General features: G+C 40.6%; 4 protein-coding genes across 8 annotated transcripts in view; 3 read left to right on the forward strand and 1 right to left on the reverse strand.

The window, feature by feature from the left end:
- The window catches only part of hep (hemipterous), a 138,831-nt gene extending 134,773 nt beyond the window's left edge, over nucleotides 1-4,058 (forward strand). Inside the window, exon 11 of one of the 2 annotated variants that reach the window (XR_004305275.2) lies at nucleotides 3,919-4,058. The gene's annotated coding sequence lies outside the window, so the exon portion shown is untranslated. Of the gene's footprint in view, nucleotides 1-3,778; nucleotides 3,858-3,918 lie in introns of those variants that run through there. The other variant, XR_004305274.2, reaches the window with a different exon arrangement.
- The window catches only part of rsh (radish), a 136,729-nt gene extending 113,345 nt beyond the window's left edge, over nucleotides 1-23,384 (reverse strand). For all 4 annotated transcript variants that reach the window (XM_032440670.2, XM_032440671.2, XM_032440669.2 and 1 more), the window contains exon 1: nucleotides 22,464-23,384. In XM_032440670.2, coding sequence (XP_032296561.1) covers nucleotides 22,464-22,465 — 2 coding nt within the window. In that variant the 5' untranslated portion in view covers nucleotides 22,466-23,384. The remainder of the gene's footprint in view (nucleotides 1-22,463) is intronic.
- Nucleotides 3,352-27,970, forward strand: part of LOC6633714 (V-type proton ATPase subunit F) — a 44,388-nt gene continuing 19,769 nt past the window's right edge. Inside the window, exons 1-3 of the mRNA XM_002057082.4 lie at nucleotides 3,352-3,556; nucleotides 3,779-3,857; nucleotides 3,919-4,302. Of these exons, the coding sequence (XP_002057118.1) occupies nucleotides 3,425-3,556; nucleotides 3,779-3,857; nucleotides 3,919-4,148 (441 nt within the window). The 5' untranslated portion in view covers nucleotides 3,352-3,424 and the 3' untranslated portion in view covers nucleotides 4,149-4,302. The remainder of the gene's footprint in view (nucleotides 3,557-3,778; nucleotides 3,858-3,918; nucleotides 4,303-27,970) is intronic.
- hec (calcitonin receptor hector) overlaps nucleotides 4,247-27,970 on the forward strand; it is a 106,171-nt gene continuing 82,447 nt past the window's right edge. Inside the window, exon 1 of the mRNA XM_070209973.1 lies at nucleotides 4,247-4,302. The gene's annotated coding sequence lies outside the window, so the exon portion shown is untranslated. The remainder of the gene's footprint in view (nucleotides 4,303-27,970) is intronic.

Raw genomic sequence — 27,970 nt, forward strand, 5'->3', positions numbered from 1 at the left:
GAACGTTGCAAGCACTTTTCATGCTCAGCACACAGCTGGTGGTGGCAGGGGCGGGGCGGCAAGTGGGGAAATTCCAAAAATGCGCAAATGTATTGAAATTTTTTTGCCTGCCGCTTGCATTTTCAAATGCACGCTTATGCGATTGTTGTTGTTTTCATTTGCGCTGCAAGCCTAAAATCAGTTGGCTCGACTCTCCGACGCCCTGTAGCTAACACACGCAGGTTCACAATTTCACTTATGAGACCAGCTCACTTATTTCTGTGAAGCTTCTTTCGCTCGTAGAAATAATTAGATAATTAGTTAATTTGCAATTAAATACTAACTCATAGGCTAGATCGGAAAACATGGAGAAATGAGATATAAGAAAAGATCGACTCTGGATATTGCAGGCGCCCAATAGCTTATCTGACTGCACTGTTTCTTACAGAGGAAAGCTGACAAACTAGAGAAAGCATTTCCAGTGCATGCAGAAATTTCAAGTAGAGTAAATGGTTATGATACGGCTGGGCTGCAAAAGGTATACCTTTCGACCTATTCTAGCTCACTCTCGCTCTTCCTCACTGCCTCTGCCACTCTCCCAGTGGCGTTCTCTTGTTTAGTAAGAGAGTTCTTTGATGCTACATCAAATAGTTTTTTGATCCAGTTTCCCAGGGCTGCAATTGCCAAGCAGCCCGCCCCCCTAAACGTATTAGCCATATACTGAAATATAATCATAAAAGTATCTAAAATATTCTCTCACGTACTTCATACTTAACTACAATTTGCCGCATGTTTTCCCTTGTAACTGTGTCATTTCTGCCCTTAGCCAGACTTTCTGCTTGTCTGTCTGTTTGTCTGTGTGGCTGTCTGTCCGTCCCAACGACCCATGTTACGGTTAACGTAATATTCACTTTGAACATAATAATTTTACCATCTGTCTGCCTGTCTATTTGCGTATGTGTGTGTGTGTGTGTGGTTGCCTTTCGTTACAACAACAACAACAACAAAAAGAACACGAACAACATGTTTTTGGCAACAACAACCCTTTAAGTTAAACCAGCTCCTTAGAAGTCGCTCAGTCCTCAGTCTTTCGGCATTTTCGTGTATTGTTTGGCTTTTGAGAGCTGCTCACAACAAATTGAAATCGAAATCGAAATCCAAATGAAAATCCAGATAACTTTCATTTGCAAAACTCTGCTGTCAGCTTGCGTGCCACGCCCCCTGGCACCGGGGGCCAAAGTCAATGCCCAAATGGCGCCTGTCAATTTGTCTTTTGGTTTTTTGCTTTTTCGGCTCTGTCTCTGTCTCAGCCCCTCTGCACCTTCAGAAAAAAGGCCATGCAAATATGTGCAAGCGGGCGGCAGAGAAAGTATCGCAAATCCTTTCGACTTGAAAGCTACATTTAAGGTGACACAAAAAGATGAACGCAATGCTTTTGGCTGCCAAAGCTATCAAAATTGCTTTGCAGTCACATTCATATCAAGCGAGCATGAAAATAATTAAGATTTTCAACGTAGTTTTCTTCTAAAAACTTTAAAATGAATTTAAGATAATCTACAGCTGCTTTCACAATGTCAAAAGGAGTCATAGTACACTCAATGACCCCAAGGAACTTTGAGTGAACACCTGCTAGAGCTTGAAAATGTTGTATTTAAGCTACTTTTTGCAAAATAAACACGACATCTTATAGCATTTAGATAAACCAAATAAATATATAAAGAAAATCTAAATATTTATAAAAAATAAAAAACTATGATATTTGGTTAGATAATCAATTGCTACTTGATTCAGAGCGTAATTTGGATTATTCAGACTGCGTCTTCTGCTTGTTTCTGCCACATTTTCTTTGCGCTTGGGCTTCCCCCTTGTGTCTCTTTGTGTGTGTGAGTGTGTGTGTGGGCTGTGCTGGCTAACTTGTTTATGTCACTTGACGAGTTGCAAAAAGAAAAAGCACAAAATAAAAGTAAAACAAAAACAATTTGAACTTTGACTGCCTGTTGCCAGTTGTCAGTTGTCAGTTGCCTGTCCCAGTCGCAGTCTTAGTCTCAGTCTCAACCTCTTTGTCAGCCCCAGTTCTGGCCAACTGATTGTACGCCTTCAGTGCGGTTAGATTAATCAGACGTCTGACAGTCGCCATCGAAGTTGTTACCTAATAAGCAAATAAGCAGGCGCCAAGCTATTTATAGATTATGATTGAAGAGTTTGCCAGTTCTCTGAAGCGACACTGATACTTACAGCCTTTCATCTACCGCAATACTTAAGCGCTGTGTCAGAGGTGAAGGAAGCCCTTTGAAAACACAGCCGAAAACAAACGTTTTTTTTTAGCATCATACAAGTATATATGTAAGTGAAAGATAGGGAAATGCCTAGTCCACCCTTATTGTTCTATTTCAACATGTTCAAGATTTATACAATCCATTTTTATATGGTTTTTTACTAGATGGAATCTGGTCAGATCAGAAAGTCTTATTCAAATTCGTATATACTTTATCAAGTAGCTGCCAATTATCTCGCTCTTCTATTTTCCGTCCATAAATGTTACTAGCTATCTCACTTTTTGGCTAACAGCCGCTTAACAGTCGTGCAGCCGTTATGTAAAGCGCTGCAATGTTATTTCTGGACAGCTCTAAACATGTTCAACTTTACAGAATGTTCGAAGCATCGAACCCAACTGGGAATGCGCTACAAGTGTCTGCTATTCGAAGGTGGGGTTGGCTGGGGATGGGGCAAGTGACTTAATCAACTGGATAACAAAAAACGCAAAGTAAACGAATTTTCGTTAAGTCGCAGTTAATAAATTTTCTAAAAGTAGCCACAAAGATGCCGTCTCAATGCCGTCAATGCCATTGAGCAACACGCTCGCAAAGAGGACTCCGGGCAAGGAAATCTGTAAACTCATGTCATAATTGAATTTTCATTTTGGGCTCAATTTTTCGAGGCAAGGCAGCGCCAAAGCCAACGCAAATTTAATAATTAAAATGAATTCAAAATAAGTGAGAGGAAAAAACTAATTTTGGCACTCCAGCAACGGAGCAACACAGCAACAAAGCGCCCTGGCTCCAGCTTCAGTTTCGATTCCATCTATAGCCAGTGCTGTGCCACAATCTGCCGGCTTAAGGCTTAAGCTCTGCAATTTCGGGCTGCTTTATGCGCGTGTGTGCTGCAGGGTGGTTGTGAGGGCGGGCCTGTGTGGCAACTGCTATTTATTGGAAACTCATTAAAAAGTCATAAAAAATAAACATGGGCTAACACAGCAGCTTGGGGTTCGAGTTAGCACCCGCAGAATGTCGAAAACAGGGCAGAGCTTTAGCTAAAAATTATGGCACTTTTGACGCAACATTCAACTGACAAACGAAACTAAACAAAGTGCTCCGATAGAAAGCTATTCACATTCAGTTCGAGCACAACATAAAATAAAACAAAAGAAATCTAATATCCAGATACAATGAGTGATAAGGCTCAACAGAAAAAGCACGCAAGCGATGAGGAGAGCGAAGACGAGTCCGATGAGGAGGAGTTGATAGTAGAGGAGCCCGAGGACCCTTCAGTAATACGCATCGGTGTCATAGCCGATACAGTAAGTAGAGCTTACATTCGGAACTTGCTATGCCCCTATGCCCCTATACCACCATCTAACACTCAATGTACCAAAGAAACTGCTGTGGGTGAAGCTGTACCTCTGTACCTCAAACAGATATACAATTTGTGCAACATTTTCGAAACAAAACAAAGCTATGATACTTAATCGATTGTATCAGATATCAAAGTGCATATACCATATAACATTTGTCGATTGCAGGAAGTAACTTTGGGTCTACTGCTTGCCGGCATCGGTTATCATCGTGAGAACTTTCGCAACTATCTAATGGTTGAACATGGTTCGTACTGTGAATACTTTTTGATCCGTTATCAATTTTTTGCATTTCCATATATTTTTAGGCACCACGCTCGACGAGGTTGAGGGCTTTTTCCAAGTTTTATACAAACGCCACAATATCGGCATCATTCTGCTGGACTATCCCACGGCGAAGCGTTTGAATCATGTTTTGGACAAGTGCAAAAAAATGCTGCCCATTGTAGTCATTCTCCCTACAAAGGCCTCGATTATACCCTATATGGAGGAGAAGGATCGTCAGCGTCGCCAACGGCAAAGAGATGCCTATATGTAACTATAATAAACTCCAGTATCTGGATATCATGACCAATTGCATATTTGATTTCTTTAAATGAGAAGTGAGTTGATCACGCTCTACGCTCTCTACGAGTTGGCAGATAATCCAACCTAGCCCCAAACAACTGTCTCGGCCTAAAATGTGTAGATTGGTGAGTGAAATTGAAATATTTATCTAAAAATAGAAAATATCTGAGGCAAAGAATATTTGGTAAATTTGTCAGCAATTCAAAACCCTGATTAGAATCCTTACTGCATACGGCCTTACTTCAAATACCTGGGTAAATTATGATGTGGCTGAGTAAAGCGCTCCGACTTATTCTCATTTAAGCCACTTTTCAGATGATATAAACTGCTAAATCAAGTTTCAAAGTAGTAAACTCGTGAGTAAGGATGAGAATAATTGGAATGTAGGCTTATGGTATCTACTATAATTATTATGTACTTAGTCGAACCGTTAACGAAAGTTCATCTCAAGGGTACTTAAATTAGTTCAAGTGCAGCTCAACATGCGTTTGAGCCTCAATCGAAGCAGTTACTGATTATGTTTCTAGTGCTTCGCTCTTCTATTCTTAAAAGGTTCTTAGACAGGTATGAGAATGCTTGGTAAGCGAATATTTGGGCAACATTTTAAAGTCAGTTGGAGCTTGTCCTTGGCCTTGTTAGACATTATAATTAATGATCAGGCAAATGTAAAACAGCTTGCCCGCTAAAGCCAAAGCACTTAAGCAAATTACAAGCTCTTATCCCTGCGTCCCCTCGCCCAATAATGGGAGCCCATCAGATGAAGGTCAAGAGCTGCTCAATGCATTCCATGGGCGTCCAATTTGCAATTGATTAGCACACGTGAGAAAGCAGCAGCAGCAGCAGCAGCAGCAGGAGCAAAGCAAGTTCTTCAAGAGACCGCTGGACCTCTAATTGAATCATAGCTATTAGACGCTTGAATGGGCACGGTTTGGTGGCCCTCTAAGGTACGTGGTTCAGAGGGCGAGGCGGTAGGTCCGAGCTGGTCTTCTGTGCGTAATTTATGCGCATTTCAGATGTTGCCGTCGATTTCTCATGCGTGGGAGCCGAGACAAGCCCAGACGGCTGAAATGGCCCAGATGGCGGTGTCTGCAAGTAACCGTGCACACCACAATATATAAATCACACTTGCTGCGCTCTCAGCTGTGGGCGGCGGGTGGCGGGAGGCGGCCTGGCTTTGGCCATGAGCATGGATGGGCAAGGGCAAGTGCCATGGCAAAGGTGCACCAGCACGTACTTAAAGTTGGCAAATTTGTTGGCAATTGCAAGTGAGGCGAGAGCCCAAGTTGACAATTTCACTGCCACGCACGTACTGCTGGCTGAGGTGTGTGCTTGCGTCTGTATATATGTGTGTGTGTGTGTGTGTGTGAGTGCTTATGTGTGTGTGTGTGTATTTATGTGTGTACTGCGTATGATTGGCAAAATGTCTGCAATTAATTTAGTTGGTCGCGTAAAAGTGAATTAGCGCTAAGTCTCTAGGGAGTAAAGCGCACATCTCAGAGCTTCATACACACACACACACACACATGCTGAGCTTAGCGGCTGGTTGTACTAATGCCTATTGACACGCCCACTGCCCGCCCAGCAGCTGTCAGTCGTCGGCTTGTCTTGTCTTGTCTTGCTCGGGCTTTGATTTTGCCCCAGCCTCAAAATCAAAGCATACTTTGAGGCGCCCTATCAAAACAGGCAACAACAACAAGAACAACAGCAACAGGTCTCATGCGTAAATTTAATTACACTTATGGACAAGTTGTTGAGTTCTTTGCGCCTGCGGCCCTAAGTACCAGGAACTGGTTTCAGTTCCAATTTCATTAAATTGTCAGAGAACTGGATACAAGTTGACGCTTTGATATTCGTCGCCCCTCCAGGAAATTGATCAAAAAGTCCATTAAATGCCAAAGCAAAACATTTGCCACATTATATAACATTAAATCTATCTGCTCCGCCGCTTAACGTACTCTCACATTATATTTGATTCCTTCTTGGGGCCAGTTGCAAAGCTCGCCCAGTTGCTTTGCCGGCAGGCGCATGATTATTAAAACTAGGAAAACCCTAGTAGCAAATCGAACGTTCTAAAGTTAGTTATGTGTCGAAGGATTTGTGCCGAGTTTATTGTGAATGTACTATGGATTGTGCTTTGAATATATGTTGCGGAATATATATGAGCTGAACCCTTAACGATTTTGATCATATTGAAAGGTATTAAAGCTGCAAGTCATTTACAAATTTTGTTTTATTTGTTTTATACTTCGAACCGGTTTATCTGGATGGCCATGTCCTTCAGCTGAGGTTTTGGTTCGAGCGTAACTTTAATTTAGTTCAATTGAAATAGCGAACAAATAGGCTTAATACAAGAAACATATTTTAAAAACTGCCTGATATTGCCCGGTCTCGGAGCCATTGAGCAAAGCAGTTTCAGTTATGTTTTTCAGCGATTTCCCATATTTCTATTTTATATAAATTACTAAAATTATTGTGTAGCTCCATCTGTCTCTATTCTTGTACGAAGCCCTTTTCTCTCCTTAGTTACATTTTACCCTACTAAGATAGTTAATTAAGATTTAATTTTAATACCTACTTCAGAATACTATTTTCTCTGTTAGCACCTTTCTAGCATGGAACACAGCTGGTCGGGCGGGCAAATAAAATAACCCGCAGGTGTCTGGGATGTTTTTAGAAATTGTCGTATTTCGATTAGGCCTCTTGCTTTTAATTGGTCCCTTCATAAGCATATACTAAATGCATCGAAACTGTCGACCCTTTATGAATACAAAGCACAAAAATGCCATGTGTGCCATCCCAGCAATTATCTCTACTGTGGATTGTTCACGCCAAGTTTCACTTTCGGCCTTGTCAATTCTTGGGCATATATAGTTATGGCAAATGTTGAACAATTTTGCCAATTATCTTGTGTGCCATTCCGGCTAACTGGTCCGCGTTTTGGCCGTCGCAATTTGTCATGCAGAATCAAATGAAAATTGAATACTTTTTATATCATTTTTTTTTTTGTCGATGGCGTTTCGAAAGGGTCGCGGCCCCCTTCAGGCAGCATTCGGATAATGCAACACAAAGCGGCAACTTCAATATTACGTTCCCAGCTTACATTTCATATTTTTTTTTCCGCTTCTCTGACTCTGCCCACCCCGCTGACCCTTTTGTACATTGTACAAAGCGCGTAGATTGAGAGGCAGACAACAAAAGCGGAACAAAGACGAACAGCATGATAATAACGAGAACAAACAATTGCGGCCCGAAAAACTGTGCCACATTTTGCGCAAAGCCAACAACAAAACAAAAAAAGTGAATATAACAAAAAATCAAAAATATAAAAAAAAAAAAATACGTTATATGTAATTTGATTTTTGAAGCACTGTAGTTTGCTATTATTTAAGAGGGATTAACTTGTGCTGCCAAAAATGGGAAAGTTCCCTCTTGTCTTTGAATACCCTGCACCCTTTTGGAATTGTGCAAAAGTGTGCTCTACTAACGAATGGGCATTTATGATGCTACTGGAAGTCTGTGTACATAAATAAGCGTCGAATGGGTGATGGATTCATTGAAATTGATGTGCCAAGTGTTCCTGAAAGTAGCGACAAATTATCGACCTGGCGATAGAGATTACTTTTTGCCTGCAGGGTATCAATTAGTTGAGTACGCTCTACTGAAACTTCCTGACTTGCTTTTGTGTGGGGCTGCCTTACGTTGCCGGGGCTCAATTTCCATGGCCATGCTCAATGCGGACTACGCCATGGGCTTTGGCTTATAAATTGAAATGCTCGCACACACACATACGGACACACACATGCGCATGCAGACACAATGGGTATGAATGGGGCTTAAGTGGCTGGAATTGTTTTTACATTAAAATATCATTAATTTTGATGCGTGGGTGTTGCCGTCTTCCGACTCCGACTACGACTCCGACTCCGACTGCGATTCCCACCCCATTCCAACACGCATGATTCGCTGAGTGTGTTTGGCGCTTTGTGTCAGCCTCAGCTTCGTATGCATAGAAATAATATATGCAAACAACTTTACGCAACAGCAACAACAATAAACAACAACGGCGCTGGAAAAGTTGGCAACACACGAGCAAACACCATCAACAAGAGGCGTTAAGTACCGCCTCCCGCCAACCGCCATCCGCCATCCGCCACCCGCCACGCCCCAACAGCCCCTGCCAGCGCACCGCCCACTCCATCCACTTTTGTTTGTGCAGCACATGAAATGTAATTGAACACTCCAAAAATCCGCAGTCAACTTTCAATTGTTCCATAACATATTTCTTGTTAGCACTTCAACAATTTCATAATAAACGAGGCACGCCTCGAATCTGTGCTCCAAAATGTATGCAACAGTAATTCTGCTCGAAATTGGGACCAAAGAGATCTCAGTTGCATGAGATTGTTTTAGAATTGTTATTGTTATGCTATGCTATTATAATGCTATTATATGTACGCAACAAAAACACGCCTCTTGGGTGCTCTGACAGGTAGAAACTACGCCCCAATTTCATCAATGACAAACATTTCCATCTGAAATACGATTCTAATGAGTGCTGGATTTTGCCTTGTTCAGTTTGGCACTACGATTCTAGTATATAAAAAGTCCGACATTCAGGCACTTCGAGTTCGATTTCAGCTGATTATAGTTATCCTATAGATGAATATTAATTAGAATGATAATAATAATAATAATAAAAAAAAGAGGTACAGAAAACAACTACTTATGTAAAGAAATTAAAATTGCATATACGTTATTAAACATTCAAGTGGCAGCGGGCCTCTGAGCCAAGCTGCTTCAGTTTATGGTCAGAAAACAGTCTCAAGCGAGCTTTTGAACTGCTGCACTTCAAGAAGAACAAGCACCATAAACGGCTTACCGGTGGAGTCATGACGGGGCAGTGCCTCATCCTACGTGTGGGTCAAAGATTGCAATTGCCGCACCTTGTCGCGTGTCGCAGCGTGTCCCAGCTGTGTGCATAAAAACACCTGCACACAAATAAGCTTCTACTTAACGCCTCTGCCGCAATTCCAAGGAAACTGACTCGTTTTCTTGAGAATCCTTGCTTTGAAGAGCTACAACTCGGGCTAGACATGCCGATAGCATCTGGAATGCCAGACATCCGGGCATAAACTAACAAAGCATCATTAGGATTTTAGTTAATATTTATGACTTACTTTAGTTTTATGTTGATTACTTTCAACTGAATTAATTATTTGTATAATTGTGCACTTGTCCCTTGGCTAAGCAGCAATTGAACCGATTCGTTGGTTTTATAAAAATTCCGGGCTTGATTATGAAAACGTATTTTTAGGCCTTGCCCCTTTCTTGCATTCTCTATTTATTTTTTTTTTATTTCTATTTACCTAGCTGTACACATATTTATTTATAATTTTGCTCTTTGGCATTTTTATACTCTGTTTAACACCGTTTTGCAACACTTGTTTGTTGTTTATCGTTCTTGTTCTTTTTTTTTTTTTGGTGCTTTTAACAACATTTTTTGGTTTTCACCTTGGTCTAGATTCAAACGAGTGTACGCCTGAAGGCTTAAAGCGCTGATTCACACTCATACGCGAGGGGTGTTACCTTGACACACACACACACACACACACACACACACACAGATAAAGCCATCAGTGTGTGTGTGTGTGCGTGTGTGCAATGGCAAAAACACATCGCGCAATAAAAAATCAAAAGGAATATGCCGCTAATATTTTTCGATTTGTTTCCAGTTTCCTTCTTTTTTTTTGTTCTTTTCCTGTTACACACGCACACACACACACACACACAAGCTGCTTAATCCGCCAATAACGAGATACACACACAGCGGGCAAAGTGACTCCAGAGACTTTGGCAGCGAAACAGCTAAGCTTGGGTGGGGGGAGACGGTGGTGCCCGGTGTGGAGGGAGGAACGTGTTGTGTGTGTATGTGTGTGTGTGTGTGTGTGTGGACTGCGGGGCAACTGAGAGTGCTCTCAAAATTGGCTCAGTAGCCAGTGCAATGGCTGAGTGGCTGGCTACATTGGCACGCAGTCGACCTCAACCCCGGCTCCGTTGCCCCCCACCACCGCTCGCTTTTGGCCGCCTGGCTTATACGCTTCGTTGCCCTGCGCACACACGCACACACCCCCGCGTACACACACTCGCGAACACTTGAGGGCATATGGCGTTACCTGTCAATGTTGGCATTAAAATTTGCCTTTCAAAAGACAACCCACAGGTGATTCTCTCTCTATCTGAGAGTGTGTTTGTTTGTGCGTATGTGTGTGTCTATGTGAGGGTGCATATGTTAGGGTGTGTTTGTGTGTAGGTTTTATTTTTGCATGGGTGTGTGCATCATTTGTATGGCCTTATGGGCCAGGCAACAAAATAAATTGAAACATGACAGCAAGAACAACAAGTACTGATGGGTCCGGGTCCGGGTTCGGGTCCGGGTACGGGTCTGGGTCTGGGTTCGGTTCCGTTTCTGGATCTAGATGAGCCACACGAGCTGACAGCCGTCCGCATTTCGGAGCTTTGGCTCCGTTTCTTTTTTGTATGCTAATGCGATTTGCTATCATCTAACATCGGCAAAACAATCAAACGAAAAAAGAAGTGCATTAAGAGAGAAGAAGACGGAATTCGCTGAGACAGCTCTTGATCGACTTGGCAAGCTCCCCACGTCCACTTCGCCTAGCTGTCTGCTATTTGCATTTTAGAGTCTTTAATTAGTCCAGTTGCTGCTGCTTTGCCTCGCATTGCCTCGAGGTAGCCAAATGTCAAAAGGACTGTGCAGGAGAGCTTTGCGCAAAAGGCATGCCAGTTACATCCTGAATAACGAGGACAACGATTGTCGCTGGAGAACGTTGAGTGGGTCAAAAGAAATAATAAATATATAAATAAATAAGTAAAAAATCAAATAATCAAATTAACATGGCGCGACTGCTCTTCAATAGCCGCTAACAGCAAAGCACGGGCTGCTGCTAAGTGAAAATCTCTTTTCTGTTAGAGTTGGCATCCTTTGTCAGGTGAAGGCGTTCAGCTTAAGTAGAAATAAGTGCTGTTCAAATAAAATTACTTTTTAGCTAAATATACTGCAAACCACGATCACATAAACGGAGGGAACGTTAGCACAACTCAAACAAAATGGCGTATTGTTAAATGCTTGTAAATAACATTTTTACATAAATCATGTGATACTCAATTGGTGCTGTTGGGCACGTTTCGGATCAGTGACCAATGTTATAACGCTGCCATTGGCGTGATCGAGAAAGCGTAATATCCTACGCTCGCATGTACTCTCATTAAGTAGACCTGCATATGTTATTAACATTCTTCCGCTAACTTAACCAAGCGTAAGAAACAAGTGCAGTAAACAATTTCATGTTGCACATCTGCAAAATATTTTACCACACTTGTGCGATATTGTTCGGCTTCCTTAACAGCAAAAATCTTCATTTCCATGTTTATCATTATTGACCATGTCAGCCACGTAATCGCAATGAGCGCGTTAATTTGCCTCAACCAGTCGCAAAGTATGCAATCGCTGCTGCATTGCAATAAAGCATTCCGTTATCTGCTCTGCGTCCGCCAATTTTTAATCAATTTCGCCAGCATCTGTCAATAGCACACACATACACACATACACCCATGCACATATTGGCAATCAAACAGAGTCTGTAATAAACAGCTCACCAAAAAACTCAGCTACAATTGGTTTTTATTGTCGTTGGCAACAGCTTCTGCTGCTGCTGTTGCTGCTGCTGCTGCTGCTGTTATTGCTGTTGTTGCTGTTGTTGCTGGCTGGCCCGTTTCCGTTTCTGTTATTTGCATAAATTGCAATTGTAATTTTGGTCAAGCACGACGACAGAGTTAGGGAGGGGGGCTGCGGCAGCAGCCAACTAACAGAGCTGTTGACAATAACAGAAACCTGTTAAGGAACTGCCTGTGACCAAAAATAAACATAGTCAAATATCAAAAAATAATTTATTGCGTAAATAAACCAAAAAAATATGAAAAATATAATATTTATACATAAATATATATATGTATATATGGTCAATATTAATACCGCACTTGACACGCAACATGACAAGTTTTTAATCAAATTTATATTTATTTTACGCGCTAGCTTTTTATTAAAAATGTAATAAAGCTTCAATAATTGCTCACCCGCAGACAAGCAAAACCCGAACTGTTTTGTGCGGTATAAAGTTTTAATAAAATGCAATTTATTTGGAACAAATTTCAATCAAAACATAAAAACACAAAAAATCAGAAGCCAAAGTCCCCGCCCCACTTGCTGCTGTGTATGACAACATATTTGACTATATACGAAAATGTGCGCACATCAGATGGCAAAATGATGGCACGATATCAAAATATTTACTGAATTCCGGGTCCTGCAATCTCGATAGCCAGCTGATAGAAATTGTCTGGCGGTTGTGGCAGCGGCGGTGGCGGCCTCTGTTTAACGATCAAATATTTTCAACTTTTGCTATTGGAATTTTGGCCAGATTGGTAGAAATATGCAGCTGATGCTGCTCCAGCTAGATGCCTCGACACAACTGACCCCCAAATGCCCAGCTCATGCCATGAATTTGTGGCAATATATACATAACCTCAATTTCCGCCCCCTTTTTTTTTTCCTGAATGGCAGCTGTTGCCACGACCGATTCTTGTCCATCCGCTGCTTTCCATAGGAAAGACGTACCCGGCCCTCCCAGCAATCTTCACTCCGCCTCAATTAAATAAGTATGTGTGCTTACATTCTACATAAATGCTGGGTCTTAATATCTGAGCATATTACTTGAAATCTGACTAGCAGCAACTTGAATGGGGTCTCGTCCTTTCAATAGTCAGCTGTGTTATTAAGATATGCATGTCGTATGTTGTGCTGATTGCTTTAAATCTCTGCTAATTACACTAGTTATATTAATTACTCTAGCTGTGCTTGCTTTCAACCATTTCATGTGTATTCAGTTATTCAAGACCTTGATTTGTCAGTTAAGTTTACAAACCCTTTACGCATATACTCGTTAGTTAGTAATAGTTGGTATTTAATCATGATCTAATGCTCACAATCAGATAAATATTAACACATTCTGTTATATTAGCCACATAATTTTACATAAAATGTTCTGATATGTTAACAGCGCACTGTTTAATGTAATGCTTATGTAGTTATAACATAACAGTCTATGGGCTGCTCTTTTTTAACATCATGCTGCCCTTTAAGTTAGCTTTTGGTTTGATTCATGTTTGTTAAAGCTGATTAGCTCGCGATCTAGTTTCCTTTCAAGCCTTCCCCTTGACTTCTCAATTGTGGTAAATTTCAAGCTTATCCAATTGAATTTTCCGTATTTGCGCTAGTTTTTGCTGTCTGTTAAAACTTACTTTGCGATTGCGTTTGAGATTTTATATTAGCTTTTGCCTTTTATTATTGAACTCTCGCCAGGCTTTGTAAAACATATTTCGCATTGTGGCAGCCATGATTGAAATCAACCTTGGCCAGAGCCACTTTCATTCTGTCTGTCATCTAGCTCCGCCACCAGCCATTGTCTCAGCAAACGAATAATCCATTGACCCACCCATCCATCCATCCATCCATGCATGCATCCATCCACCCATCCATCTTTCCCTCCATGTATCCGGGCAATCGGCTCTACCCAGCTGGTGTCTGCGGTGTTTACTATTTAATGCACCCGACTATTTATGAACATAGATAAGGGGCCAACAAAATAAGGAAGAAAATCGAACTGAGCCGATTCATCGCCATCAACTAGGGTCACAAACTAGGTTACAATCGTGTACACAAAATCAATATCTATACGTTTTCTTTATTTAAAACTGTTTACCCTGACCCACTGCCTAACTGACCCACTGACTCACTGACTGATTCGATGACCAGCCGAAGCCGTAAGATCTAGAGGCTAAAGATGATTCATCATCAAGATTCTCATTTCAGATGATGGAGGTGCATGCTAAGAAGGGGGTTTTCGTAAATTCCACGCGCAAGTTTGAAAAAATCGCGAAAAATGGCCGTTTATCCGATCGGCTTTTAACTTAGCTAAACTGGCTTTAGATTAGAATTAATCAATGCGTGTTTTTAGCGATTTTGAAAATTGCACCTTTAACTGTGGTAAATTGGGGAAAAAACGTTCAATTGGAATTTTGTTTACCATCCGATCGGCTTCAAAATCAAAATGGAAATGTGGCGGAAAATTTGCAACTCTTCTGTTCAGCATCCGATTGCCAAGCCATTTATTAAAAATGAGTTCAATCTCAAACGATATAAAACGAGAGTATTTAGTGCTCTGCGTGTTGTGGCAAATGTTTCTCTTATTTTTTTTAACCGTCTCCTTTTTGATATACTTCATATATTTGCACTCGAGCTGGCAACTATTTTGCCATTTGGCATTTCTGATGTTGTCTTTAATGTTTGTTATAGTTGCTGTTCTCAGTGCTGTTTTTATTTTTTGTAATTATTTTAAATGCTAGCAACACGGAGACACAGAAAGAGAGAGAAAGAGACAGAGGGAGAGAATGAAAGAGGGGAGCGAACGACCCTAGACTTGCATGTTGCACATGCATATTTATGTTCCTGGCTGCGCAGCTGGTGTTTCAGAATTTGCAGGGCATCTGCTGTTGGGGCATATTCGCTGTGGCGAATCATATGAGACGTCTGGGCAATTTCGCTTTGGGCGGCTTAGGGTGATTAACTAGTCTGAAGGTTTCTGCCACTAAAGGGCATAGCCGAGTCGAACATGCGGCACAGGTAAATCATGCACTTGGCTTGTCAGCAAAAATATGCTGTGCGTCTGAGTGTGTGCGTGTGTGTGTCATGTGGTTTGCTGCCACAAGCCGGCCAGGATTAAATATGTGGCACACCATTTACAAGAGGCGCTAGGCGCTGGGCTAGGGTATGGGCTTGTGTTTGTATTTGTGTTTACATTTGTATTTGCATTCGGATTTAGGTAAGCAGCTTGTCATTTGCTAGACATTTGCCTATCATTGGAGCTTGCAGCCGTGCGTGGGCTCAACTATTTAATTGGCCAAACTGATTGCTCATACGCCATGTAGAACGGCAGAAAGAAGATGCAGCCAAGGAGGCAGCTGTAGGGCGGCATGGCGGCAGCGTGGCAGCTGGGACAGACAGCAGCTGCTATGTTAAAGTCATAGTTTAGTTATGGCTATTATAAAACTCGCTGTCCTTGACGCTTGCACCATGCCAGATAATGCGGCAAGGGTAGGGAATGTGCTCTGATGAATGCGTGTGTGTGTGTGTGTGTGTGTGTGTGTGTGCGTGTTTGTGTGCGTGTTTGTGTGTGTGAGTGTGTGGCAAACAGTAGCTTACAATGTGGGCCAGGGGCATGTTGGGGTCTGGCAACACCTATACAATTGCTGACATGCATTCAGCTTGGAAATTGTATGGGGCATACTTGAATGCACCCGACTGAATGGAGCAGCCGGCGACAGCCGCAAGTGTTGCATACACGCAATGTGTGTGCGTGCGTGAGCGTGTGTGCGCCTCGGGCTCCAAGAATATATGTAAGTTAACAACATGCCCTAGCCCTTTTGCCACACAACAACGCTGCCCGTAGGCGTCTGTCAATGAAATGTCTCGTGTTTAATTTACCGTTCGCTCAGCTTATGCATTTTGCGGCATTTATTTTGCGGCATTCATTTTGTGGCATCCACAACGTGTGCAGTCAGATGGCGCCAAACCAGATCAAATCACGCAGCAATCATGCACAGAAATATTTATAAAAAGTAGAATTTAAATTATAAATCAAACATGTTTGATGCCAATCAAAGTGCACTCGAACACGCTCGAAGCCTTATCAGGAATAAATTTACAGGTGTGTTACCCCAAATAAACTTATTTAGTTCGATTTAGTTAAATCTAAAGCTTATTGCTTGTGCTTAAATTTAAATTCAAGTATTTCTGTGCGAATACGTTACAAGTATTGGGAATGAGAAGTGTTCATAATAACTCAAACATTTTTAATGCTTGTCAAAGGACCCTCAAACTTGTTTGCGTTTCATCTGAATTCTTTGAAACATGCTCAAAAGAGTAAAATAATTTTTTTATTCGCATACTCGTCTCTATTTGACTCAAAAGAGCTTCAGCAATTCCCTTCTGTTTTGTTTACAGCGCTTTTACATTTATTATTATTTTTTTTTTTATTTTTTTTCTTTTGCGACTTATCAAAGTAAATATGAAATTCTTTTCAACATTTCAGTTATTTTTCGGTTATTTCGTTACACGTCTTCTGTCACATTTCAGTTTAATTATTTCCACAGCCACACCCCCTGCCAATTACCCTCTGAGTTTCTACCCACTAAATCGAGTTTTTACGTCAATTTTATTTTTTTTTTCTCCTTCATTTTTGCACTTTTTGCTTTTTATTTTGTTGTTGATTCCTTCTTGCATATTTCACATGAATGCTGATACAAATTGGGCATCCTTTTAAGTTCATCTGACATAACGTGTTCTAGGAAACGTTTTGGAAATCCACTTCCATGAGCTCGTTTCGTCAGCTCTTGAATGTTAATTATTGACAAAGATTGGACTATTGGCTTTTGAAATAATACAAACAAAAGCGAATATTTATACATAAGCTTGAAGTAGACTTTCGACTCAAAATCCCAAATAAAAATCTGCCATCGATATATGTAGCTGCCTATAGTTTCGATGGTGTCAACTGTTGATTATCGTTTTAAATTATTTACAACATGTTCATCATTTGAACCCACCGAAAGTTGTGTTTAAAATCGATAGCATGGTGATCGATAGGTTTTGACAACAGCCATATACAGAAAGAACTGAAGCTATTTTTTTCTATATAGTTTTCTGTTTAGTAAATAAAATGTTAAGCTATCGATATATTTTTTAGATAGTATCGATCAAGTAAATTCAATTGACTATTGAATTTATCGAGTGCGACTAGTTTCGTATTCCTAACGTAAATATTTTTTCGAATTAGCCGCTGGAATATTTTTGTACCAGCCGTAAGCCAGGCTTAGGCTCATTCAAGGCACACGCACATAAATATAGACGTGGGTGTGTGTGTGCGTGTGCTTGTGTGTGTTTTATGCCTGTTTGGCGTTTTGCTTATTTTTAGCATCGAATCGATAGCATTTTAACACTCCAGTGCATATCTGTACCATCCCAGAGCGAGGGTGACACACATTTAGCCCCATGTGTGCGTGTGTATGTGTATGTGAGTGTGTGTTGTGTTCAACGTTCATTTATTTTTACCTTCAGCTCATTGGCACCTGTTTTGATGAAAATTTTGTCTCGCTGACTGCGTACTTGAAGCCAGCGGTAAACGAGGCAAAAAACGCGTCGCTTTCAGCCGCCCAACTTGTTTGCATTAGTTCAATTTATAGAGCATTGCGATTCTCCTTTCCTTTGGATAGAGTCCTGCCCGGCTAATAACCCTAATTGGGTATTTTATGAATGGTTTTGGTATGGCCCCAAATAAGACAGTCGAACTAATCCTCAAAAGCCGCTTGACCAAACAGATTTTCTCTTGACTATGCGACGGGGCAGATGTGAAGCAGTATAGATTGTAGTCAGACTCCCATATTTGGCCCACAAATTGAGATGCATTTCATGCTTTGGCAACAATACCAATCGAGCTGGCTGTGTTGCTTTTGTTCTTCTGTCCCCGTTTCGTATCTGTTTGCTAAATCAGCTTATGGACTATTATCCAACTTACAGCCTAACAACCCAATCAAGTCAATGTCATTGCCAGCTCAGCTCTGGTTGAGCTAATGACCGACAACGAATTAGTCACAGAAGCAGAGTGAACTTGTGTGTTGACTAATCAAAATATAAACCACTCTATTAAGATGTAAATGTGGTTTATCTTCAGATAAAATATTACCAGCTGGCTTTAGTAGATTGCTCTAATATCAGCCGTATCTACTATAATAGCAATAACAGCGTTACCTTAACATGGAGCTTATGCTCATTTTTATGCGCTCCGTAAACATTTCAATTATGGATAAATAGCTAAATAGCAAAAACTGAACATTTATATGCATAAAATATTCCTAACAACATATTGTTATCCAAATAGCAGCCATCAAGTGGCATTTAATTTATAAAATATTCTCGAAAAATAGCTGTGGCCGCAAACCACAACATGGGCATAAAGCATAATGTTAATTAGATTGCGATGCTCTATAAAACTGGCCTGACCTTTTATCGGGTGTACACATTTTGTGACCAGTTAAAATCAAATGGACTCCCAAAGACCCCCCAGACCCAGCTACAGCATTTCTTATTAGCATATAATATGGGCGCTATCGACGCTCTCTGCATATGTTATAAGAGACCATATGTGTGTAGTTTCAAGTTATCTGAGTGTCGATGATAAACAAAAAATACTTGGAAAACTAACTATAAAAACTAAACAACAGGAGTTCAGTGGCAGGAAGTCATGAAAAATGGGAAAATATGTAGCGAACGCAACAATAGACTGAGCTGTGTGTGTGTGTGTGTGTGTGTGTGTGCGTGCGTATGTGTGTGGTCAAAGGTAGTTATTGTTGTTGTTGTTGCTGGGAAGCTGGCCTGGCGCCCAGTGGCCCACTTCCGTTAACAACATTTGCTCCAATTTTGTGAATTAAGTCTTAAAGCGTAATTGAGTGAACATTTTCACTGAGGCATAAGCATGACTGTGCGCAGGTGAGTGTGTGTGTGTGTGTGTGTGTGTGTGTGTGTGTGTGTGTATGTGTACATGTATGTGTGCGTGTGTGGGTATGTGTTTCTTTGTACTGATTGTAACGGAGGTTGAGTATGGCGTAAATCAACTTAGAGCCTTAGCCCTAGTTGTCATCCAGCTAAAGAGACAGCGACGATAAAAATCGGAAGCTCTGCCATGAGCCGGAAATGTGACAGCCATTGATCGGTGTGTACGTGCGTGTACGTGTGTGTGTGTGTGTGCGTGTGACGTATTTTGTCAGCATAAATTGCAAACTTGCACAGCGAACGATTTAATATTGGCTAGGAAATAACCAAAAGTATACAAAAGAGATTTCATTTTGTGGTAAATGTGAAAAATGTTTGCCATCAAATTTGAAGCTTTTAGCTGCCAGTAAATTTGTGATGTCATAACAAAAAGATAATCAAAATTGAAAAAGGTATTTTCCTGGAAATTGCTCAAGTTTGGCACAGTTTATGAATATTTTAGATTACATTTTTGAAGGTATTAAGTAAAAATGGAAAATATGACTCGACTTTTGTGCGCTGAACCCATTGGCTAATATTCTTGGGCAGAACGTCAAGTTAAGTCGATCTAGACATGAACGTTCTTTCAACGTTTTGTAATCCTCGAAGAAAGCCTAATTGATATTAAATGCAGCTTGTGGTAAGGGTATCTCCTAGTCGGTTGCGCACGAAATAACTATAATGATATGTTTACCAACTGAGTTATATTTTGCTTTAAATGATGAATCGGCCAAGGATGCCTACAATTTGGAAAGGTACTGGCAAAGTATGGAAATGTTTTAAAAGTAACGTGAAATAATTGCATTTAGTTCGCTTTCCTTGTGGCAAGCATTGGCCCGGAGCGGAAAGAGTTGGTGGCAATGTCAGTGATAGTTGGGGGTCTGACACAGTTGCGGAACGCTTCAGTGTGCAGTGCTCCAAATAGACTTCTTATCCCCATAAGTGCTACATGCAATCGAACCATACAATATCAGCAACAGCAGTGGAAACTCAGACAGTATGAGAATTTCAATTGCAACACGCCCCGAATGCAAATGTGGCAGCAGGTCTGTATGAGAAATTCCCTAGTGTATCACTTATACACACGCCCCCACACACCCACACACACACACACACACTGACAGAGTAACGGACATGTGATGTACTCTAGTTGAGCCATAAAATTCAGATGGAAGAAACAGTTATTATCATGGCCGACTCCACGTCTAACGCCTGGGCTCTGGCTTTTGTGCAGGGCAATGTATCTTGTAGCTTGGATATCTGAGTATCTGTATCTGTGTATCTGCACATTTGCAGCTAAATCACGTACTGGGCAAATGTGCTACTAATGAGCAGAAGAGGATTCACGGCAATCGCTCCACTGATGAGCGACAGAGCCGACTAATCTCACTGATTTTACAAATGATTGTCGTCCTGTCTTGCTGTCTGCCTGTCTGTCCGTCCGTCTGTCCTATCGCTTCCACAATCGAGTACAATATAAATGTAGTACAATGAGTACAATGGGTACAACACACACACACGCGCACACACGCACACATGGCACAGCAGCAGACAAAGCACACACTCAGCCATTGAAGTCATTTAATCATTTGACACAGTCGTGCGATTTGTTTGGTCTTCTGTGTGGCTGTCAACAGTTACTAAAAATAGTCTGTCAACACCTGCTGATGCATATTTAATTGGGCGCAAATTTAGAGCTTGAGGCATAATATATAATTGGCATGTAAATGAGGCATTTGCCACTTTAAATGTGCCTTAATTCGAAATATCGACAGGCTTAAGCGTAAACTGTTTGGGAATTATAAACGAATTTGAAGAATATGTAAGAGGTAAAAGCTTACTCAAGCTAAGAATCACTTTAATTCATTTTGCAATTTATGAAAAATAATTGAACATTTATGAAATGATTTGTTTTTCGCTTTACTTATATTTAAGCAGTACTTACCTTGTGGCGATACGAAGTGTTCAATTTTGACCTCTACCAAAGATACTTAACATACAAATTGGAGCCCTAGACCCAAAAAGGCTGGCATATGATATTCTGTGGTATATTCTCGACCTTCTTAAAAGTGTTAGTTAGTTAATCTAAACTCCTTCAACTGGTCTCATTTTTACCTCGGTATCGAACGAAAGGTTAGAGAGTGCTCAAGAAGTTGGAAGAAACTGCTGGATTGAAATCCAACAAAGAAACATTTTCAAGAGTTCATTTCATGAGTATTAAGAAGAAGAAAATGTCAGCATTTTCACATATGTAATACATAGAAAGTTGTTGGGCAAATGCAAATATTCTAAGATAGAAAATGCTTTGATTTGACGTAGTCAAAAGATGAATCATATTCATTATCATGATATCACGTTTTACACCACCGTTTCGGTAATTTACAAATCACAAAGTAAATCACGTTGAAAATCTTATAATATGAGATTCAAGCAAAGTTAACGTAATTTTCTTGGATACCAGGCGAGGGACGTGGGCTGTTTTTCCCCATCGCGAATTGAGTTAAAGGGGGAGGCGGAGAAAATCTCAATTTCGTTTACCTGAAACTCATTTTCGGTGGTTGTAATTGGCATCGTTGAACGGCTCATTCATTTGCGAGCGCGCAGTTAATTTAATCAAATGATCTGCACAAAATTTGTTTAACATAATTTGATGTAAATACATGCATGTATGCATAATTAGTGTGTGCATACATCTAATGTAAGCGATATGCAATTATTTACATATATGTGTAATTATTATGGACAAGCCATCCGCGCATTGTCTAATGCATTTGCATTAATTAATGTCCACAATAACTGCATTTTGTGATTGCATCAAATTAACTTCACACCACAAAGATTCTTCCTCTTTCTCTCTCTCTCGCTCTCTCTCTATTATTCTCTCTATTTCTGGGCTGCTATTTGCCATTTGCCTCAATGAAAGTTTACACAAGGATGCGTATTTTATCATACATTTAATTTATTCATTGTTTCAATGCAAGGCCAACGTTTTAAGTTTGCATTTGCTTGCCTTACTTTGGGCGGACTTGTTTGAATTACTCGAAAAATGCCATAGAATAAACAAATCTTTTATGAGTTCCGCATTTGCAGTTTTTAAGAAATTCTAGTCAAAACTTGTACGTATCAAATGTTAGGGATCAAGTCGCAGGCACTAACTTGCGTAAATGTTAACGATATGTTAACTAATCTAAATATCATATATATTTCATATTCTTGACCTTTCTATCAAATGCTGTTTTGGCTGCCGTAAGATATAGTGCAGAGAGCTGGTTAAATTGAGTTTATATAGAGTATATGGTTTATATGAAAGGCTGTAGAATACAACTTGACTTGATAAATGCTGTCATATCGTATCAGCCATTATCTGTATATTTTTATCAATATAAATATAAATATAGAAATATGTAAAATATATGTGTATATAATGAAATTACAATACGCTCTGCAGTTAAATATAATTAATAGTATGTTAATTATTTCAATTTAAGAACAAAAGTTTAAAAATTAATACGAAATTTGTATGTATTTCAAATATCTTCTAATATATATTCAAATGGCAATACTCACATTTTTGGGCTGTTTTTGTTGTCCTTGCTGTTGAAGTATTTGCTGCGCTTTACCTAAATTATTATTATAATTTTCTTTGATTTTTGTTTCATCTGCGCGACGCGTTGTTTTTGTTGTTTAAGTTGTTTGGCTTTTGTTTTGGCTGCTGTGTTGTTGTTTTGTTGTTTTGTTGGTTTTATCTGATCTTAAGTTCTTTTTAAGTACAGCTGAGATTTGGCTGGGTCTTGACCAGACCTTCTGTCATATGTATGCTGCCTCTCTTGGGCATTTACTGTAGACTGAGCTCTTTTTTTTTTTTGGTTTTTCTTTTTCTTTTTGAATAGTCTACGGTTTTCTTTAAATTATTGTTTTAAATCTTCTGTTTTTAGTTTCGGTATTTTAAAGTTTTGTTTTAAGTTAATACAACGATGCTGAACACGAACAAGAAATGCAACAGTTGGGCTCAATTTGACGCAATTGTTGACAACAATAATTCTTCAGTATTATGGATAAGCTTTACATATATATATATATATATGTATATACAATATTCAAATGCCTTTAAGTTAAGAGATTTACAAAGTATATGTATACCTTCTTCGGTTTCTCTCTCTCTCTCTCTCGCTCTCTTGTACTTATTATTGGCTTCAGGTAAGTTTCGTTGGGCTTACTGATCGACAAGTTCTTCAGTGCTCTATACGTTTCTATATAAGTACTATATATTTTATGTATTAAGTTTTATGTTTTTGTACCTCTGGATTACTATAGTTAGGTACTACTGTAGCACTGATGGTCCGCGTTGCGGCACCAATAATTATTACAAACAACAGCAAACAACAACAAAAACCAATTAATAGACACTTATTTTTTTTTTTTTTTCGGACACCACAGCAAAAAAAATGTACAAGAAAAATTTATATTTTAAGTTATTTTGTTTTTTGTTTTTTTTTTTTTTCTTCTTCTCTTCTCTTTAAATTTTGTTTAGTTCACCCAAAAAAAAAAGTTGTAGGAACAGGAAGGAAATCGCCAAAAAACTTGTTGCACGTTACGCATGTGGCGGACACGGACTATGGGACTTGTGTGTGTGTGTGGACTTTGACTCCGGGCGGCGGGCAGCGGGTAGCGGGGGCGTCGCTCCTTCGTCGATTGTCGCTAGTCGCTAGTCGCTTGTTGCTGCTGTCGTCGTCGTCGATGTCGTTGTTGTCGGCGCTGTGGCGTGTGGCACACAACCTTTTGGCTTGGATGTTGCACAGCATCTGTTGCGTGGCACGCTGCCCGACTAACGAGCCAGCCTTGTCGAAGTCAACGTCAGCGTCGGCGTCAGCTTTGGCATCGCATTCGTTCGTTTCCTGTCCTGTTCTTGCTCTCCCTCTCTCTCCCTCTCTCTCTCTCTCTCTCTCTCTCTCTTTCACTAGCTCTAAGTCTCTACCTCCTTCTCTCTCACACTCTCTCGCTCTCTCTCGCTTTCTGTCGCTGCCGCTCTTCAATGCTGCTCGTCCTTGTTTTGGGCCTTCGTCAACAAGTGGCAACTGTGACAAGCGCTGCTGCTGTTGCTGCGGCGCGTTGTACAAATATATAACACAAGCCCCACGATGCACAGTTGACTAATCGCTGCTGTTTGTCTGCGCCTCCTTTTATAGCAGCTGCCTGCTGAAGGACACCAACAACGACGCCAGCTGCGGCAGCGCCAGCGACTGCGGCAGCGGCGTTTCAGCAACAGGCAACCAGTGCGCCCAGGTGATTCCATGCTCTTGGGATTTGGGGTTTCGCAGTGTGTATGTGCGCGACTGTGTGTCCGTGTGGATATATGAGTGTGCGGATGTCTCTATGTTGGTGTGTCTGCGTGTGTGGCAGTGGCTGCTGACGATGCTGCGGCGGCGCCGCGCAGGGGCAGCCACTGCTCAGCGTTTCGCTGAATTGTCTGCTGCTGGGGAAATGCTGGCAACGCGTGGGCGGCTTTTCTTTTGCCTTGTGCCGTACACACACACACACACACACAAAAACACTCACACAGTCAGACAGATGCGTTCCCATTAGGCCTGAGGCTAAGCGTTTGCATAGGCCTAAGGCCCAAGAAATATCTTGGATTATCTTCACATTATATTACCCCCTTTTTCCAACTCAACAACAAAATAATTAAGAATTAAAATTTATTTTTCCGTTTAGATCTAAAGGTTAGACTCGGGATACAGTTTATTTTAATTCTTATTATATTTTTATAAAAAGATGGGTTAAATGTTCTCTCACCTCATTTGACAAACCTTACTCATGTCTAACTAATCAAAAATATAATTAATTCTTGGAGTATCAACAGTTAGTTCGGCTTTTTAAGTGTATTCAGTTCCTAAGAGTGCACATACCGAATATTATAAGAACTCTTTTAACCGAAAAAGCTTTGTTTCAATTAGGATTTGGATGTTAGCTGTTACAAACTAAATTTCAAAACTCTAGCTCTAAGAGTCTTATTAGGACAATGCAAATAAAAGCATAGCTGTAAGCCTTGGGGTATCTAGGCAGAGCCGTAACCACAGCATAAGTGTAAATATATTGCAATTCGCATTAATCAAATATGCAAAAATTGAAATTTAATTAATTCTTTCTTGTGTTTTTAATTAACTTTTCATATTTGGCATATTTGTGGCGAGGCTATGTAAATCAAAGCCCAGATAGACTGCAATTCATATACAGCGGACAGCTATTGACGATGGATGCATCCAATCAGCAAACAGCAGCGGTGCCGCTCGTGCGTACACGCAATGCGAAAACCACCCAAAAACAATAATAAAAACATTTAAGCCAGCGGTGCAGTGCCTGACTACCAGATGCCCTGTACTCAGACAGTATAACTCACGCAAGCGCTGTGATTCTCCTCTCTGTAAAATGTTTTCGAGAATCGCTTTTGCAGATCCTCATCAAAATTTCAGAGCTTACGGAGAGTATTTATTCGACATTATTGACAGTAATTAGGGCAGATTCACATTATGCTTTTGGGCAAGTGACGAATGGTAAAATGTTCATGGACTGGGTTTGTCTGTTTTTGCATATGCAAGCTTGATGTCGCCAGCTGCGTCAGTCTTAAAATGGACTGCCATTACTTTTTAGACCATTTGTTAACATATTACAATTATCAAAACTAAAGCTATAACCGAACGTATGTGGATCGCAGATGCTTCATTTTGCCTGTTAAGTGCACAACTTGCACAACCTCTATATATCCCCGTTTTTTCCAATGTTTAATGGATATCAAAAACAAAACCCCTCCGACTTGTCCGTCAAATGCAATTGTGTGTCGTATGCTTTAAGTGTGGGCGGGGCTGCAACGCCCTCACATGTGGCTTACCTGTTGGACATTTGAACACTGGTCGTGACCGACGAGTCGTATGCGCAATATGCACTTTCAACAGGTTAACCTTGGGCAAGAGGCACAGCTGCCGCTGCCGCTGCCGCTGCCAGCGCCAACGACGACGCCAACGCCAAGGCCAGCAACAGTTGAGCAGCTATCTCGCTCGGACGGCAGCCCCCATGCACCGCTCGCTCACATTCAGCGCATGCTCCAGACGCCGAGGCGCCCAGCGTCTGGCGCCCAACGGGGCAGCAACTGCTTAAAGCCCATTGGCCGCTCACATTCAGCTGCCGCTGCCTTGGCGCTGCTCTGCCTGCTGCTGCTTGGGGGTGGCTATACACGAATTCCCCCCCTTACCGGCCCGCAACCCATGTCATGCTGTCCACCCAACCGTACGGAGGGGCAACATTTCGCTCAACTCTACTAATTAATTAGATATTTTCTGGCCGGCAGCTTAAGCGCGTCGCGCATTAAATGCTCAGCGCACAATCCGTGCTCGCTGCGGCACGCTAGGGATTTCCACAGCCACCGTTCCCGCAAACCCATCTCAGCGGAACTCTCTAAACATAGACAAGTGCATGGCATTTGAATAAGCTGACCAGCAGCTGTAGCTGCTTCTTCTTGATTTTTGTTTGTCCCCAAATTTAAATTGTTTTCCTATTTTGTGCCCTAATCTTCACATTAATTATACCCTGAACTAATTAAAAATGGGTAAAAAGGATATAAATGTGTGTAACAGGCAGAAGGAAGCATCTCCGACCCCATAAAGTATATACTTATATTCTTGATCAGCATCAACAGCCGAGTTGATCTAGCCCAGTTCGTCTGATTGTCCGTCGTGAGAATCTCAGAGCCGATATTTCCGATACACGAAAGCTTCCCTCGTTTCCAGGAAATCGATAAAAATCGATATCGCAATCGAATCTCGTAAGTTACAAGAGCTAGAGCCACCAAATTGAACGAAAAGCTTTTTCAATGGTATATATATAAAAAATCATACACATCACAGCTAAAAATCGAATATATAAACGAATTTAAATGGAATGGTCTTTGAGAATATGCGAATATTCTATAGCACAATAAGTTCTAGACATAAAAATTTCACACTTTAATGCTAAAGAGGCCCTGCTTTATATAGATTAATATCCAACTCTAACATGGCCAACTGCGTACAAATAGTATAAATATTTGGTAGTTATTTTCGGCAAAAAAACGCCTTTGCACAAGAGTTTTCATGCAAGCGAGCAAAGCAAGTGGCTGAGGGAAGAGAATGTGCCAAGAGGACAGACAGCACTTGGAACTGACTTTCTCTTTGGGCCCTTGCAAATAGATGCTGATTTTTGTGTTTTAGCTGTAACAATCGATAACAAAGTCCTAAGCAATAATCGGAACTCAAGCAGTTTCTCGTTTATCAACCTTGAAATTGTAAATTTACTAGAAAAACTTGAAATTGTAAATAAAGTAGCAAGTCAAAGGGAACTTCATTTGAAAAACTAATGATATATGATTCAAGATTAAAATGTTATATCCGTGACCTAGCCAAAAATATCTGATGCATGAATATTAAACAAAATAAAAGTTAACTTTATTTGCTTTAAGCTATGCTTCAATTTGCATTTCACACTTAGGTTCTTCCAACAATCGAGAATAATAAGCAGTTGAATATTTAGTAGACAGATTTAAGTATATTAAGTTTAATAGTTTCAGGATTCTGCTAACAGTTTGGTTTTTTTTTTTTTTTGCAGTTGTGAAATCCTGGTAAGCAACTATCATTCAACCAACTATTTTTATACCCTTATAACGCATCGCAGGTACAATCTCCGAATGCATAAATTATAAATATTCTAGGTCAGCATCAACAGCCGAGTATAGTCATGTTCGTCCATCTGTCTGCAGACATTCGTCTTGCTGTTGCATATGTACTATATGTCGGAATCGGCCGAATCGGACCACTATATCATAAAGCTGCCTTAGGAATTATCGATAGAGAAGCAGGTTATGGGCAACTTGTTTGTTTCTAAAGATATCCCGCCCATGTTTGGCACTTACTATTTAAACTCTGCCGATTTTGAGCCGAATCTTATGAAAAATTAATCGAACAAAGATTTTTTGTGTGGCATAATATTCGATTTTCCAAGATATTTTGAACAAACTCAGAATTTACGAGCTCCACTACTCTCACATA

The sequence above is a fragment of the Drosophila virilis genome, chromosome X (assembly GCF_030788295.1).
Source record: "Drosophila virilis strain 15010-1051.87 chromosome X, Dvir_AGI_RSII-ME, whole genome shotgun sequence".
Lineage (NCBI taxonomy): Eukaryota > Metazoa > Arthropoda > Insecta > Diptera > Drosophilidae > Drosophila > Drosophila virilis.